The sequence below is a fragment of the Triturus cristatus genome, chromosome 6 (genome assembly GCF_964204655.1).
Source record: "Triturus cristatus chromosome 6, aTriCri1.1, whole genome shotgun sequence".
NCBI classification, from domain to species: Eukaryota; Metazoa; Chordata; class Amphibia; order Caudata; family Salamandridae; genus Triturus; species Triturus cristatus.
The window spans coordinates 1,353,342,498-1,353,361,028 of record NC_140589.1 but is presented as its reverse complement, the minus strand read 5'-3'; the positions used below and the strand labels follow the sequence as shown (position 1 = coordinate 1,353,361,028).

General features: G+C 46.5%; 1 protein-coding gene across 3 annotated transcripts in view; it reads left to right on the top strand.

The window, feature by feature from the left end:
* Positions 1-18,531, top strand: part of PAPOLG (poly(A) polymerase gamma) — a 465,484-nt gene that overhangs the window by 369,106 nt on the left and 77,847 nt on the right. For all 3 annotated transcript variants that reach the window (XM_085612363.1, XM_085612362.1, XM_085612364.1), the window contains 3 exons: positions 12,012-12,084; positions 12,183-12,303; positions 12,637-12,721. In XM_085612363.1, coding sequence (XP_085468489.1) covers positions 12,012-12,084; positions 12,183-12,303; positions 12,637-12,721 — 279 coding nt within the window. The remainder of the gene's footprint in view (positions 1-12,011; positions 12,085-12,182; positions 12,304-12,636; positions 12,722-18,531) is intronic.

Below are 18,531 nucleotides of genomic sequence, written 5' to 3'. Positions count from 1 at the left end.
AACTACCCAAGGGCCTTATTTGAGCTTGCCTCCTGCCGAAGTCTCAGGGACATTAGACTTCATTCGTCAGCAGCTCGGATTCCTCTTGAAGGGAATCCTACTTGCAGGTGAGGCCTCTGTCGATAAATCCAGGGTCTCTAGTCCTACTGTGGGGAACGCCGCATTTCACTTGCTACGAAAACCACTGCTATCGCCATTGTGGGCCACTGCAGTTGAGAAGCTGTGACGCTGAGTGTCCGCCTTGGCCTTGCCATGAAAACTATTGTTGTCGCTAGTGTGGGCTGCTGCCTCTGAGGAGTCGTGCTGCCGAGTGCCCACCCTTGTTTTACTACAGAAACCATTGATATTGCTATCGCGGGCCGCCGCAGCTGAAGAGCTGTGCCACTGAGCGCCCACACTAGCCTCTACGTCACAAACCTTGCCATCTTCTGTGTGCCGCTGGGCGCCGCCTTCTAACCCCGTCCTAGGATTAGCGTGAGACCATGCCGCGGACTGTTACAGCCGAAGAGTTGTAGCCGCTGAGTCAGCCTGTCATCCCGCAACTTCTCCGTGAAGCTGTGACCTCCCTTATATCCCAGGTACATTGTGCGTAACCGGGCCGCCTAGGCCCCGATCTCGAACTAAGCCTGTAACACACGCACAAGTGCTTCAATCGCCCTGAATGAATCTAATTATGTGCATTGTGGTTCTTTGAGCATTTCTGTTTCGTGCTTAACCTATATAAAGATAACTATTTTTCTATACTTGCTTGTGGTGTCCGATTTGTAGAGTCTTTCCAACGTTATTGTGTATGGTCCTAAATGCTTCACACACTGCCTCTGAGATAGGCCTGTCTGCTCGTGCTACATTACTACAGGGTTGAGCATGGGTTATCAAAGGGTGTAGCCCCCTTACTCTGACTTGGGAAGAAGGGTCACTATTTGACACCGGCACCAGCCGCTGCCAACTGGAGGCCCCCATTTCTAACATGCATTGCCTTAAAAAAGAACTGGAGCATTTGTCACCTGCTGAGCATGATGGGATACTGGAAGTCTCTTGGTTTTTAAAGGCCTACGAGGCTATACTGTCCTTTTCTCCTTCTCTAATATAAAAAGGGTTTCTGAGGAAGATTTATACTGTTTGCGTAGGCAGCATACAATTATACATATTTGCTACTTTCTGACCCTTTTTTAATCTAATTTTGAAATGGGTCATTGTAGCTTATGTCTATAGGCTGCATTATCTGTTTTCTCTCTTCTCTGCATGCCTTCCCTAAGAAAGGCAAAAATCTACACTTAAGACGCTATATATTGAAGTACTCTGGGTCCCCGCATGTGGGCGTGACTAGTCGGTGCTTATGACTAGAATGGAAATTCCCCTACAAGAAAACTGGAATTACAGATAACCTATTCCATTAGACAGTTTCAGGGTTGAATCCAGCAAATTTCCAATATCCTGGAGCTTTCGTTTTTTCTGTACTAAACAATTTTCCTGGTTTGTTTTCCGATTACTTATTAGTTCGTATAGTCCATGTAGGAGGCTGGCTTAGTATATGGTGCACACTTATTTAAGTGAAGCACCTTGCACTAATCCAGACAACCCTTATGGTGATTTTTATGGTCTTACACAGCCATAGAAAGCTCTTTAAGTGGTAGCTGTGGAAAGCAGCCTTCAGGCTTAGTCCAGAAGGAGTAAGCAACTTGTTTTACCAGATCTAATAATACAGTGTAGGTTAAACGAAAAAGAACCACACAGTGTAGTTATAAAAATGTCTATTTATTATACACATTAACACATTGGTATATCTTCTACTTGGAGATATCGTCATAAATACACACTATTTCAATTATAAACCGGTAAGTAAGCACATATGGAGACCAAACCATATACTAAAGAAGTGGAATGCATACTGCGACTGAAGTCAAGACTTGACCAGGCGACTCGGAAGAGCTGGGCAAACTAGGAACCACCTGAGGTAAGTACTCTGGAACCCCACGGAGGTTGTGTGCAGAGTGGAAACACCGCTGCATACTCAATACAAGTCAGTGGGGAAAGTTGTGACTGCAGCTTTAAAGAGGGACCCAGTGGACCCTGAAGAAACCCTGTAGAAGACAGAAGGTTGGAGAGCCACCCCATCCATGGATACCCCAGGAACCAGGATACCTACATGAGGGAAGCCGGTTGCATAGGTTTGAAGTGACGTTAGAAACCGCCGGAGACCACAATGGAAGACTTCAGTAAAGATGCCACTGGTGACGAAGTAGACAGTCCGGTGTAATCCAAGAGTGGATTCTTGACTAGAAGAATCTGCAAGCAGAGGGGACAAAGTCTGCCACTCGGAGGTGACCAGGAGGCACAGAAGAGCTATGACCATCGATGACGGTAGTTACAGGAGTGATGACGGTGACCCTGTTGCTGTAGCTGTGAGGATCAGGCAATGCTGTGGAAGACCACAAGCTGTCCCGCGTCTGAAGTCTAGAACCAGGAGGTCGGTGTCTGGCAGGAGCACTAACAAGCCTTGGCAGCAACAACAGATGTGGTAATCTAAAAAGGAGCAACGTTTGATTTCAGCAAGGTCTAAGGGACTTGCCAAATACAGGAGTCGGAGCAGTCCCTGAGCAAGCAGGGGAGCTCATTGAGTCCAAAGAAGACCCTCGAGGACCCACAGGTTGAAGGCACAGGAGTCTCAAGAGGACCTTGAACAGCTCAACAAAGATGCAGGCCCATTGTTAACAGGATGCGTTGAGGATGAAGATCTTGGCAGGAAGTGTTGCTGGAGGCTGGAGCTTCTTGTAGCCTGAAGATCTCTGGAGGACCGAGCCAATAAGCCTTGGCAACAGCAAGTCGACGCGGTGCACAGAGGTTCTCTTCCCGTGGTTCCAACGAGGCACACTGGCCTCAAACTTGCTGAGAGGACAGTGCAGGCCTCGAGTTGCAGAACCACCACCTGTGTTGCTGGGGCTTGCGAGTTCCGTGGAATGTCAGGAGCAGCAGACCGGTCAGCTTAGTTGCGGTGCCTGCAGATGAGGGGAGTGACTTTGACTTACTTTGGGTGTTTTTGAAGGCCACAGGCCTGGAGAGGAACCTGGAAGAAGCACAGACTAAATAGACTTGCAGAACATTGAGACCAGGAGCAGCAGGAGTCTTCCTTGGTGCAGTCTCTGTTCCAGGCGAAGTTCAAGGAGCCCAGACGGTCTAAGTTGAAGTGGTTTTGGATCTGAATCTAGTCCCATGACGAATCTGAAGAGCCACCCACAGGTAAGTCCTAAAGTACCCTAGGGAAAGAGTTAGAACGATTCAGGGGTCCCTCCTCTATCCAGTTTCTTACCAGAGCGGGAGCCAAGGGCTCCCTGAACTGTCTCAAACTGGAGTATGCTAGGAGGGCACCAAATGTGCCCTTCAAAGTAGTCTGTGGTGCTGGCAAGCGCCCCCACCCCAGTCCACTACACGAAGTCCTGTCTAGAAGTTGGTCACACCTGACTGACAGGAAACCTATTCTACATTCCCCTGCTCGAGCTCAGCAGCAGGAGGGCAGAATCCTGTCTGGGGTCAGCACTAGCTTGCTGGCTGACCCTGGAAGGCTGTTGCCAGGAGTACTGGGGGCTTCCCAGACGACCCCTTAGTGCATGGAATCATACCTCCAACACCGGTAATGGTGTTTGGGTACGATTCCAATATGTTTGACATCAAACATGCCTAGGTTCGGCACAGCCAATATATAGTTAGCCATTGCATAATGACGGCCACTCAATGTATCAAAATGGCTGACCCGCACACTTCTAGCCTAGCACCCTGTCTTCAGGATTGAAAGACCTGCCTTAGGGGTGACTTGTAGGTTTTCAGTGCAGTGACCTCTTGTATAAGAAAACGTATATCTGTCGTAAGTGGCGCTAGCACCATCTTATGCAGGCTGCAATGGCAAGCCTGTTGTCTGTTTGAGTGGTCACTCATGGGTGGCATAATTCCTGCTGCAGCCCATGGGAGACCCCTGGTGTATCTGATCGCAGAGTACCTTAGTATCATATACCAGGGACTTAGAAGGGTACACCAGTAGCCAATTGGGAAGGTACCATAGTACTTACCACTGTCATATTTATGGACCGTGTCTGGAGTCCTGATTAGCAGGATCCCAGTCAGGCTAGTCCTAAAACAGACTAACCGCAGCAAAAAGTGTGTGTGTGTGTGTGTGGGGGGGGGGGGGTGGTAACCATGAAAACAGATCCTACAGTCCTAAATGTATGTTAATGACAGTTCATGCTGCTATCCAATCTCCGCATCCAGTGTTAGTGGTAACATATATTTCATATCTGAGAAAGTGGATTAAATGGTCTCTGGGTTTTTGGGGAATCAACCAGAAGAATAGAAAATAACTGTACCAGCACACAACCCTCTTTGGGACCATTTACAGTGAGTATTTTAGAAGCATAGTAGTTCCTGACACCTAGTAATGTGACCCAGATAGATTAACAATTGCAAGATTCCATTAAGGATACTTAGAACATTGGAATGTTGGGCGCTCCATTGGAAACAATGGAGTGCTCCGGGCTTATAATGGCTGGTATAAGCCCGGAGCACCACCATTCCAATGTGTCTTTGTTCACAGCTCTGGCTGTGAATAAAAGACTTCAGGGAGCCTTGGGGGATTTCAATCCCCTCGCGCTCCCTGAAGGCTTGTTTTGTTAGAACATTCTGCCCTCTAGTGGCAGAATGTTCTAATAACCTTATAGCCCTTCGTAGCAAGGCTATACCGGCTTTTAAAGTCCCTCTGCTTTGTTAAAGTCCCTTCGGCTTTGGCTCGGCCCTTTAACGCTGCAGCGGGCCTTTAACAGCCGGTATAGCCCGCTACGGCGGGCTATAAGGCTATATTCAAGCAGCCAAAATTCCACAGTCCACTCTAGCAAAGGTGCTTGATGATAATCTGAGATATTGGTCTATTTCTCTCAAGTATCCTTATTAAAGCAAGAACCTCATCTGCACTATTACTTTTTCTTCTAAAGCCTCCTGGTGGAATCAATCTTTTCTCATACGTGCAGGCTTACAAACTGTTTAATGATTGAGAAATATTTCCTGCAGCACCCAACAAGGCAATTTGCTGATAGTTGCTTGCTTCTAAAAAACCTTTTTTTTAATAGATTAGTATAATTAAAGTTCCTTTCCATGAGGTTAGTGGTGGAGGGTGTTTGGAGAGGCAGGTGATCATGGATAATTTATTATTGCAGGACCTAAATTTAGAAGACTTTCTCAGTACTACAGTACGGTATGGAATGCTATGTGGTCCCTGTGCCCATGAACACTTAGATTTGCCAAATATAGTAGTAAAAAAGTAATTGAAAAATCATAAATTATAGAATTGGGTCTACCACGAATCAGATCTGTTGCTTGAATGCATACGTTTTTTATAAAGCTTGGAAAAGTACTCGTGTGGGTCCCAAGGCACTGTGGTTGCTAGCTGCTGCAAGGAGATACATTTATTCCAATAGCCAGGTCTTAAGTTCTTTCCTAAATTGATGGAGGGAGGGGGCAGTCCTGAGGTGCAGGGGAAGGTTGTTCCGTGCTTTGGCTGCCAGGTGTGAGATGAGCCTCATCTGTTGGCTCAGCGGATTCTGGGGGTGTATGCAAAGAGGAGGTAGGTCGATTGTAGGCGTTTGATCGGTTTGAGGGAGGTCATGTGTTTGATGTATGCTGGTCATTCATTGTACTGGGCTTTGTATGCATAATATGCTTGTTTAATTGGTTTGTATTCATTATGGTTACCTTTATTGCTAATACTTTTGTAATTCAAAGTTCCAATCAGCTTGCTTTCTTCGCAGAATAGCCAAACTGTCTCTTGCATGACCTTGTTTAGGCAGCGCATGCACTGTTTCTTTGTTTAAGTGCTTGGAGGCTGCCTGTTACTTACCATTGGTTGGCTTACTGGTGACTCATTTGCTTGCATCCAGCTGGTCAGTGCTGTGTTTGCAGCTTCCTCTTGTTGTGTGGCCCTCCCCTGGAGCATGACCCAAGTACTTGTGTCCTGCCGTTGCTCGCACTTTCGGCAGCTATGGAGTGTTTTTTGTAGCTGGCTCCCTACAGTATTTCCCTCCCCCCCCCCCCCCCCGTCCTTCTGCTCGCTCCCTCCTATTGTCTTGTTTGCTTCTTCCCTCCCACTAACATTTTGGGGGTGGGGGGGCACCTAATCAACTAAAATAGTGCTGTGACGAGGACACCACTGGCTGCGTCATAATGCTTTTTAACCTTCTCCTGACCCACCCTCAGTCATTTAATCATTCTCCGGCCCAGTTTCTTCTTCTCCCCGTCCAACCCAGTCACTGAAGTTCTCTATTAGTAGTCCTTTTGCACCCCTTTTATACATAAGCTACACCCTCGTTGATTTTGCCCTGTCACCATTGCTTTCCTCCCCCAACTCCTCCCATGTTGTGTTGCTTCCCCCCCCCTCCTGCATTGTACTCGCCCCGCCCCCTTCACACCCTCTGTGGTGCTTGTCCTGCTCATCCAACCAGACAAAAAACACTGACTCTGCCAGTGCTGGCTGCGTTATATTGCTTTTTTCCCCTGACTTTAGCCATGCTGAACAATAACCGTGCTGCAATTCACCATGGTTAAAAGATATTGACCAAGCCAATAGCTCTCCATAGGCTAGACCTATTTGCTTTGACAATGCTTGTTTTGTGCTGCGCAGTTTTAGTGAACCTGATAATCCCAGCATTTAAATCCTGGGTTTCCACTGTCTTCTGGAGGCAGTGGATGTTTGTATCTTTAAAATAAGATAGAGTATTTCCAATCAAATAATGGAGACCAATTAAATCGCAGCTCTTAATTTCTAAATGTTCTTCGTTGAGAATTTTGCATGGTTGACCTACACTTAGAGGCACGTAACACAGCTGCAACCCAGTCTAAAGACTGTATGGTTGTATTGGTTGGCATCGCATATGTTTATGCTACTAATGTTGCCCTCCATGCGGAAATGTGTTGATCTTTAACCATAAATCTTCTGGAAAGCTGTATGGCATTATTTTATTAGATCTTTCCTCTGCGTTTCATGCAGTGGACCATGCCACTCTTAAAGACTGAAAGAACCGGGAATTGAAAGGCAGTAGCGAACATGCTTGCCTTTTTGACAAACATGCCCAGTCTGTTCTTGCCACCACACACTTTTAGCAATTAAAGATTAATTCGATTAAATGTGGAGTTCCACAAGGGTTCTCACATTATTTACTTTTTAACGTCTATGTACTTACTGCACATACAAATTGTGCATGGCCATTTGTTGAAGACGCGAGTAATCTGCATACATGACCACCTTGCAATCTCCTCTTTCTCTTACCATTTTCCTAAACATTTGCTTGACAGGCATCCAAGCAAGAATGGGGCAAACTTTCTGAAGCTGTCATGACAAAGAGCCACATAGAACAGTGCCATAATTCTATGTGGCCTTTCTTAGCTGTACCACCCCCTCAAGTTCCCCAGGTCAAATCCTTGGCTTTTTGGATTAATGAAAAACATTTCTCAAATGAGCATACTGGTGCATTTGCTTCCTGACTCTGCAAGCTTAAAGCTTTCCCTTAATTCTGCGTGCTCAAGCTGCATCAGCTTGTTCCCTAAGCAGTCTAGACTTTTGCAGCTATACTAAGGACTTCTGGAGGTGAGGCTTAATAGACTCCAGTGGAATCAACATATGGCCATTGGATTGCTATGTAGCTCATGGAAATTACATCCAGTCTCGAAAGCCAGGAGAAATACTACACTGGCTTCTAGTGAAGCAAATGATCCAGCTCAAAATCTCGAGCATTATGCAGTCAGTCATTAATCCTTGTTCAGCTGGCAAGCCATAAACGGATAAAACTTCAGAAAAAACAATACATTTAATATAGTACTAATAGTTCCATGATGTTTGGCAAAAATATAACATAAAATATCTAAAACAGTAATGGGTTACAAAATGTGTTTTGTCTAAAACAGTTAACCTAAAAACGTACTTTTAGTGCAAAATAAAAGGCTGTATGTAATAGGAGCCTGATATCTTTGTTAAGTTTATAGGGCCATTAATTAATTTAATACCTGTTAAAATATAAATCATCCCTTATAGCAGTTGTTGGACGTGGCCGCTTTAGGGTGGGTTTCCCCTCCCCCGACTTGTTGCCTTACTCTGCACACTTAACCACTGCTAACAAGTGCTTGTGCTCTCTCCGCTATAATGATAATATTGACTTGTTCCAATTGACATATTTAATTTACTTAAGTCCCTAATAAAGAGAACCAAAGTATGCCCAGGGCCTGTAAATTAGATACTACTAGTGGGCCTGCAGTATGGATTTTGCCATCCACTGAAGTAGCCTCTCTAACCATGTCCCAGGCCTGCCATGGCACAGCCTGTGTTCAGTTTACACTGCCATGTTGTGGTAAAATAAAACCTTTTGCCAGGCCTAAACTTTCCTCATTTTTTTTTAATGCTTATGTCGCCCCTAAGGTAGGCACTGGACAATCCAGAGGGCAGGGTGCAATGCACTTGAAAGGCAGGACATGTAATTTTAGGTTTTACTTGTTCTGGATGTAAAAAACGAATTCTTTTTTCACTACTGCAAGGCCTATATCTCCCATAGGATGACATTGGGATTAACACTACATTTGATAAGAGTATAATTTTCAAATGGGAAGATAGAATTGATTCAGGTTCACAATTTAAAATCGAAACTTATTGAGAAGTCTGATTTTAAATTGCAGTTCCAAGATGACACTTTTAGAAAGTGGGCTTTTTCTTACTTTAGCCATTTGCTGCCTGCTGTCGGTCTCTGATCATATCATGGGTGGGTGACAGCTGGGCTTTGTGTATTACTCCTAGGCAGCCACACACAATAGGAGTTTAGGTGTGACTTGATTGGCCATCTTGTCAGGATGGGAGGGAGGAGCCGGACCCATGCTCACTGACACCTGAATAGGCTGCGTCCTGTCTCCACAAAAAGGGCTGCATAACCACTTGTATGGAGTCTGGAGCCAGGGTAGGAAGGGCATGGCCTCTGTGCCCTTCAAAGATCCGTCTTTGAAGTCTCCTCCACTTCAAAGGGATCACTGGGTATAAGTAATGGACTACACTTTCAGGAGCTAATCAAGATCCACATACTCTGTACTTTAGTTTTCTGGTTCGTAGTAGGTCTGCCTTTCTCTTCTCCAAGCTGCGTATGAGGGTAAACTTTGCTCTCTGAATAAATAAAAACAAATTTTAACCCAGAAAGTCATGATTTTTAGCAAGAGGAATGTTTTTGGTCCCGTTTGATAGGTAGAATGTTCGTTAACTAGGGATGAGCAGAAGTAATTGAATAAAATGTAATGCGAAATTTCAATAAGTAGATCTCTGTGTCAGTCACAAACGTTCAGGACTAGCTATGTGTGTAGTGGCTTACACTGATTGTTGTAATGTACTTTATGGTGTGAACCTGTGCAAACCACCTATCCTCCTCCAATTGATTGTTTGGTATTCAGGTCACACAACTCCATTTTATGAAGCTCCGCCTCGTTTAATTTATTGTTTTCTGATCTGAATGAACGCTTGTTGATTGCCCAAAGGGGTGGGAAGTGTGAAGCTGTATTTCATCGTAAGGCTCAAGGTTCAGTCCACAGCTCCTTAGAAGATACTGTTAGGGCCTTGTAGATATTTGAAAGAGCAGGTGCCAACTGTATTTCTTGGCAAACCCACAATCTTAGACCACATTCCTCAATTGCCCTCCTTATCTATCTTTGACCCATGGACATATTTTCTTCACTCCTGCCTGGTGAGTGCTGATGTGACTTGCTAAATGAAGCCATGCTTGAGCTGATTTGTTCAACACTGCATGAGATGCAGTAGTGACGGGACATACTACAAAGTTGCTATAGTCTTAAAACTAGATGACTGATACGACCTAAATGCTTGTGCTCCAACAAGGTCCTCAGGCTAGGGTTTTCTTAATTGACTGGAAAGACCTACTTAAATTTGAGTACCTTATTTTAGTTGAAGACTGGGTGCAAGAGTGTGACTGAAGCAGCAGGACATGGGTACTGCTGTCAATTGTCCCTCATCCTATGTCAAAGTTGATAACTGTCCGCGGCTATTTGCACTTGGGGACATGAACTAAAGGCTATTCATGAAGCAGGAGAACGATGGGGTCTTAAACTCCACTGCCAACCATGCTTCACTGGCTTTATGGCTAGGAAAAAGGCCTTCCAAACGATGCTTAAAGAACTCCATAATGGAGTTCTGTATTTCAAATTGTGGAATAACTATACAGATCTTTTGGATCTTCCGTTGTTTGTCAGTCACAAACTGTCTTTTCCAATACCCCACTTTGTCACCACCAGGAAGTGAGGAACTTCCTCACATAATATCACCGGCGCACTTAGTCTTAGTGGTAAGATGTGTACGCTCTGTAGGAACTGCTCCATGGAAATTCTGTAAAGGTTGCCAGTGTTCAAGCCTCTTCTAACATTAAAGGTTGTTGTTCTAAGACACATGTGCCTGAGCCAGAATGAAGTTTGGGTGTAGTGGAATGCGTGCATGTTTTCTTACACATTCCAATGTGTGAAATACTTTGTACTTTCTAGTACTTTCTTCTAAGCCTCTGATTATCCTACTCCTGGCTTTAATACAGCAGTTTAGCATGCACATTGCATCAGTGACCTGCTTCATACATGGGACTCTGCATCGGGCAACCTAAAGGGCCAAATGGTTTCCAGGTACATTGCCTTTATTTTCCATGGTCTGGGGTTGGTACAGTTGGAGCAATACTTACAAATGCTCCAACAGAATTCAAATAGACTTGTTAGCATTGGACAAGCCTATCCACTAGCCTTGGAATAGTGCTGTTCCACTACATGGCTTGTCCTTGGAATGACAGGGCATGAAGTGTACAACTGTCTCTTATTGGTTTTCATACTTTGGAGTTCAGCTATCCACCTATTGCTAATGTAAGCAGTAATCCACAGCTTTGTCACCTTTCCAGCCAATGGATAGGCATTCTAACATATTTATCTTGTCATGATTCTTTTTTTGGGGAGAATGAGGATTGGATGGGGTGGCCAATGTACTGGTTGCTGTCACTTGAGATGTGGAATGGGTAGGTCTGAAGTTCAAAAGGAGGCAGCAGGCCAATGTCTGCTCAACCATCTAGCCTCCACAGAACAGATGTGCAGTATTTTCTTAAGCACTTCTGATACATAGAATGTCTTTGTACATTTTTGAGGAATTATCTTTCGGTTGCTGTCTTTGCTGTTCTCTCTGTAGCCACATTGAACAAATATCATGAATAAACCATTGACAGGTTAAGTCTTGGGTACTGCAGTGGGCCTCCTGGTGCAAACTAAGTTCCTCCAGAATGCAGCACAGGATTTGGGTGCTACCACCTAGCTATAGCTGCATCCTGCTGCATTCCTCCAGGAATGCATGTAAGGATTCTTCTGTCCTTTTTTGCCAGGTGAAGTTGGAACCTAACAATCGATTGCAGTTGGCTATCGGACCCCACTGTATTCTAAGCTACTGAGCGTACAATGCAGCACGAGGTTCCAAATCTGTTCACTTCACTGGTGCATCTAAAGGTCTCGTGTTTTTGTCCATTGGCACCACTGTTGACCACATATGGGGTTATTTAGTTTCCCACAGCTAACTTATCGGGACATTGGTCAGTCATTAGAGTAACAAGGCTTTGCAAATCTTTTCATTAAAAACATCTGAGTTTCTGGTTCATTTTGTTCTCTGGTGTTACCTCCTTAGAGGCCCTGTTGTTTTTAGGTAAAATAATTTGCATAGAATTCAGCCAGTAGAAGAGCTGGCCTGGCAACTTTTTGCTATTCTTCCACTCCGTTTGCCATATGCTGCTTACGCTGCAAAACGTCACAATGCAGTTCAGATACTTCGTAGTAATGCCTGCCTGTAATTTTGAAGATGAGCAATAGATTGCCCCTTTCGGATGTAACTATGGTCCTGTGACTTGTGGCTCTTTGAATGATTGCATCTAAATTTAAGTGTGATTGATGCTAAGATGTGATATTCTTTGTTCTGATAGGGAATGGCCGAATCCTGTGTTGCTGAAGCAACCAGAAGACAGCAATCTAAACCTGCCCGTTTGGGATCCAAGGGTAGGTTTTTGCCTTAAGATTTTCATTGGCTAAGGCTATGTACTAACATTGAAAGACAACAAAAAAACTCAACCAAGCCTTTAATGTTCATTTCATAGGTGAACCCAAGTGACCGCTATCATCTCATGCCCATCATCACTCCTGCTTACCCTCAGCAGAATTCCACTTATAATGCTTCCACTTCAACCCGAGCGATCATGGTGGAGGAGTTCAAGCAAGGTAAGCATTTCATTTTCAAAAATGTGTAGGCAAATAATACTTTAACTCCTTTCCTATGTACACACAGCAACTTTTAAATACAAAGTTTTGCAACAGAATCACGCGTGACCCAAAGCATGCCTGTTAAGATTAAGTGAAACTTGTTTTCTTCAACTTTAATTGTGCTTCAATATGTGTACTCTTCAAAGGGAGAGCTTATGCAGTCTCTGGTGCTTTGAGCAACTAGATGTTCCTAGAAAAGGAAGGTAGGTACCATCTAAGGTATTTACCTGTATTTGTGAATCTCTTGTAAACTTCAAAAAAGTAAAACCTCTGCCCTCCTGTTTGATTAAGGTCTTGCTGCCACTGATGAAATTCTGCTTGGAAAATCGGATTGGTCAAAACTGTTTGAAACACCAAACTTCTTTCAAAAGTACAAGTAAGTATACCTTTATTGGTTTGGTTTAGAGGTTCATTTCAAGTTGAAATAATATTTGATTGCTGTTTAGAAACCTTGTGGCACTTGCCATCTTTGCAGTTGACTAAATAAATGCAGTGAGTTTGGGTGATGGAAGGCCTGCCAGTGGCCTACTTCATATTAAATGAGTAACTACTATTCTCCACAGGAGATTTGAAGTTACTGCAAAACGCAACATCCTTGATCACCTATCTTTAACGAAGTCTTGTGGATTTTAATGTTTGGCAAAATATACTGTGATTGAAATGGGGTGTTATTATTCTATTACATTAAATCTTTGAGCAGGACCTACACATCTCTGCCATTTTCTCAGTCACCTATCTGTTTGATCTTCCATAACTTGTTTCCTTGCAATTGATAAATAATTGATCTTGATTTATTGGTGCCCAATTGCTCTACGTGCTGATTGACTGGTACAGGGTTGTGTTTATGTATTCTCATAGCGTTGCTTAATTTTGCGAAGGTTTAATGGGATTGGTAAGATCCCAAAATACCTTTCCTTGTGTATGCTACTACATCAGATTTATGCATGTGTGCATTTTCCAGATGATGGGAAATCTTTGCACATTTAAGTTTCACCTCTATTTTCCCCCATCGAGAATCTTCTTCCCCTTACACCCCATTAAATATTGGGTGCTCCTCTGTATTACTGCCATGCTAACACTGTTCGAGGCATATGAGCTGCCGATTATACACTGTGCATAGATCGCCATCTGGTGTTGGGCCCGGATGTTTGCAGTTTGTTTTTCTTCTTGGACAGTCTTTGGAAGTCACGAGTTCGGTGACTCCTCCTTCGGTCCGTACTGCGCATGGGCTTCGGCTCCATCCTCAGATTGTTTTTTCCGCCATCGGGCTCGGATGTTATACTTCGTGCTCCGGCTTCGAACCTTTCCAGTTCGACCTTCGACGAAAAATCCTTATCCATCGAGACTCCTCAGATGAAAATTGGCTTCTTCATCTCTCTTTTCGGCACTTCCTCGATTCCAGGGAGCGGCCTTCGGGCCTACCTCCATCAGGTGTGCAACCTCTGCCTCTCTCCCGAACACGAGGCCCGAGACTGCCCCGCCTGCAAGTCTTTTCGATCGAAAAAGACCATTCGGGATCGACTAGCTCGACGCACCATGGCACACTCATCGACCTCGGCTCCACCTGACATCTTCGGAGAAGATACAGGGGCTTCGGGACAGCAGCACACCGAACAGGAGGACGACGTCAGCGCTTCCGAAGCCGACGACTCCGACGTGGAGGAGATCACACCAGCGCAGAGGGTTGTGAGTACTCTACCCACTCCCGCGCCCATACCGAAAGAGACTCCCGGTTACCCCTTCGCCCCCGGGCCTAGGGAAAACCAAGCATACCGCTTCCATCACCCCACCTTCGGGCCCGGTGAAAAAGCATCACAAGTCTCCTGGGGGCTCGGGCTCGAGCCAGCCTCCTAGCGGCGCCGAAAAACGCCCTTCGGCGCCGAAGAAAACCAGCTCCGTTCCGAAGCCATCGGTGTCGAAACCTGGCCTCTCGGTGCTGACCAAACATAAGTCCCTTGGCACCGACGCTTCCGTGTCGAAGCCTGCCTAGGGGCCGAACAAAAAATCGGAGGCTCAGAGAAAGCATGGCGCGGATAAACCAACGTAGCCCTCGGTTCCGAAAACATCGGCACCGGTAGAGGAATCTGTGCCGGAGGAGCTTTTCACGCCAGATCCTCTTCAAAAGACTTTAACCAAAGATTCAAAGACTGGACATTTGACTTTGTCTTCCAAGAAAAGACATTTAGACAAGCCAGCTCCTCCTCCACCACCAAAACGGAAGGACTCTGCCACATCCCCATTCAGAGTACCCTCCCCACCACCTCCACCTCCTCCACTCCCTCCATCTCTGCCCCCACCTTCTCCACCCTTGCCTCATCGCTCTCCAACCCCGTCTCCAGACCCTGATGACCAAGGGGATCCATTCTATTATCCAACAGATGCCCCGCAGGACCCCACTCCTCCGGGAACACCTGACCCATGGGAGGATTATCACAATCCAGATGTCCCAGATGTGCCTCAGGATGATCTTTATCCATCCAGGCCATCTCCACCAGAGGACTCCCTGGGGTTCCACCACCTCTTACAACGGGCGGCTTATTATCATGGGGTGAAGTTACACAGTGATCCAGTTGAGGAAGACTTCCTACTTGACACGTTTGACATAGCAGATAAATCTACCGCTATATTACCCATGCTTAAGGGGGTGACCAAACATGCGACAGAGGTTTTCAAAGACCCCGTCAGAGCTAGGGTCTTAAACCCCAGAATAGAAAAGAAATACAAGGCAGCCCCCACAGATCCTGCCTATATTAAAGGACCTGCGCTCCTAGACTCATTAGTGGTATTCACAGCTAGGAAACGCTCTAAATCTTAGTCATCAGGTGAAGCTCTGCCACCCGATAAGGAGTCCAAGCTCCTAGACGCGTCCGGCAAATGCACTGCCTCGCAAGCTGCCAATATGTGGCGCATCGCCAACACGCAAGCGTTGCTGGCGCGTTACGACAGAGCACACTATGATGAACTGGAGGCTCTTGTGCAACACCTCCCAGAGAAATATAAAAATAAGGCTAATGAACTAATACAAGAGGGAAAGATTATTACCAACACCTCTATTAAATGTGCCCTTGATGCAGCAGACACAGCTTCCAGGGCTATAAACACCAGTGTTGTGCTTCGCCGCCACGCCTGGCTCAGGATCTCAGGCTTTAAACCAGAGGTCCAAGCGTCTATACTAAACCACCCTTTTGACCAACAACACTTATTTGGCCCAAAAGTAGACGAAGCCTTGGTAAAAATGAAGAAGGATACAGATACGGCGAAGTCTATGGGAGCACTACAATCACACACCCCTAGACGCTCCTTTCGCCGTTCCTCCTTTCGAGGCTCTGGCAGAGGCTACTCTTCCGATAACGCCTCCACATCCTATAAGTCCCCTCCTCAAAATACCTTCACAAAGGGCTATCAAAGAGGTGGATATCGAGGAAACCATAATAAAGGCAGGGGCAAAACCAACACCGCCCGTTCTGCCACACCGCCCACACAATGACTTTCCCCCGCTTCCCCCAGACCATTCCACTCCGGTCGGGGGCAGACTACAATATTTCCTTCAAACCTGGGAGACCATAACATCAGACAAATGGGTGACCCAAATTATTCGGTCAGGGTACTGTCTCAAACTAACATCTACCCCCCCAAATATTCCACCCAGGCACCGTACAATGTCACAAGAACATACCACACTTCTGAAACAAGAGGTACTCTCCCTCCTACAAAAACAAGCTTTAGAGCAAGTCCCTGTCAATCAGCAAAATTTAGGGGTCTACTCTCTGTACTTTCTAATACCAAAGAAGGACGAGACCCTACGGCCCATTCTAGACCCCCGGCCTCTAAATGCATACATCCATTCAGACCATTTTCACATGGTAACTCTCCAAGTTCTCCCACTCCTCTGTCAGGGCGACTTTCTCACTACACTGGACTTGAAAGACGCATACTTTCATATTCCAATACACCCTGCTCACAGAAAGTACCTCCGATTTGTGGTGGACGGCCAGCATTATCAGTTCAAGGTTCTCCCCTTCGGGGTCACAACCGCACCACGGGTGTTTACCAAATGCCTGGCAGTAGTGGCGGCACACCTCAGAAGACAGAACATTCACGTCTTCCCCTATCTGGACGACTGGCTCATAAAAGCCGCGTCCTACCACCAGTGTGTGCAGCATACAAACACTACCATCCAACTACTCCACCAGCTAGGCTTCACGGTGAACCACCAAAAGTCCCACTTGATACCGTCTCACACAAAACAATACCTCGGTGCCACTATAGACACCTCAAGAGCCATAGCCTATCCCAACTCAGCCAGAATCGCAAGTATACAAGTCTTGCGCCAAAGATTCTTTCTTCAGCACTCACTCCCAGCAAGAGTGTTCATGAAACTAATAGGAATGATGGCATCTTGCATCTTCATAGTGCCTCATGCAAGACTTCACCTGCGTCCACTCCAAGAGTGCCTAGCATGCCAGTGGAACAAGGCCCAGGGACAGCTGACGGATCTGGTGTTGGTGGACGGTCGCACCCATCGCTCTCTGCAGTAGTGGAACACCACAAACCTTTCCAAAGGGCGACCGTTCCTGGACCCGGTTCCTCAGGTGATTCGAACAACGGACGCATCGCTCTCCGGCTGAGGAGCGCACCTATTACACCTCACAGTGCAAGGTGTATGGACGCCACAACAGAGGTTACTCCACATCAATCATCTGGAGTTATTGGCGATCTTTCTAGCCCTGAAATCGTTTCAGAAACAAATCTCAGCCAAAGCAGTCCTCATTCGCACAGACCATATGACTGCAATGTACTACATTCAAAAACAGGGGGGGACACACTCTCCCCAGCTCTCTCGGTTAGCACAGAGCATATGGAGATGGGCAATTCCACAAATCTTTCTCCTGGCACAGCACGTCCCAGGTATATAAAACACCATGGCAGATCTGCTCAGCAGACAAACGCAGCAAATGCACGAATGGGAACTGCATCCACAAGTTCTTCACCCATTCTTTCACAAGTGGGGGCATCCTCAGATAGACCACTTCGCCACCCACGAAAACAAAAAATGCATAAGCTTCGCCGCCAGATACCCACACCCATTGTCCAAAGGCAATGCGATATGGATGAACTGGTCAGGCAAATTTGCATACGCCTTTCCACCTCTCCCACTAATTCCATTAGTGGTAAGGAAGCTACAACAGCACTCCCTCACACTCATTCTGGTAGCCCCAACATGGGCCAGGCAGCCGTGGTACACCACACTACTACAGCTCTCGGTGGTGCCACATCAAAAACTGCACCTGTCCCCATGCCTCCTAACCCAGAACCATGGAGAAATCAGGCACCCGGACCCAGCTCAGCTCAACCTTGCGATCTGGCTCCTGAAATCTTAGAATTTGGGTACCTTAACGTTCCCCCTGATTGCATGAACATTATCTGAAAGAAACACGTTAGTTAGATTCCTTACCTTAGAATATCCCCAGGCGTCAGACTGGATCCGGAAGATTTTTCGGCAGCAATACCCCTTGCGCGTCGCTAGGTGTCGTCTGCGGCTCCGCGTTCGGCGTCGTGCGCCGGAATGATGTCGTCTGAGTACTTGGACGCCGCCCTCGCGCGCTGACGTCAGTTCTTCTTTTTTCCGCGCCAGTAAGCGCAGATCTGGGAGAGCTACCCCTTTAGTCAATTTTTGACTAACTTTTTTTGACTCTTTTTGGTCAATTCTCGACTCCGGTGCCGGTAGGATGCCTGGTTTCAAGGCCTGCGACGACTGTCACCGACTGATGTCGGTGACCGATCATCACCGCCGTTGCCTGTACTGCTTGGGCCTCGACCACGACGCGGCGTCATGCTCAGATTGTATGGCCCTGACCTCGAAGGCTAGGCGGAGTGGTCACGCAAGCTTCTCGAGCTTCGCCACTCGGCTCTGCGTCGCTCTCGATCCCGGTCCAGGAGGAGGTCCAAGGATCGGTCGCGGAGCCGCACTCAACATCGTCACTCGTCTGGCTCGAAGTCTTCGGGTAAGTCGAGGCACTCCAAGAAGTCCAATAAGTGACACCGCTCTTCGGACTCCCCTCGCCGGTCGCGCGACTCAGCCGAGGGTCCGGGTGGTTCCACCCCGTGGCTCCGCAGGAGCCGCCCAAGTCCCCATACCCGACGGTCCCTGGGACTGACGCGACGCCGGCGGAGGTCAGTGCCTTC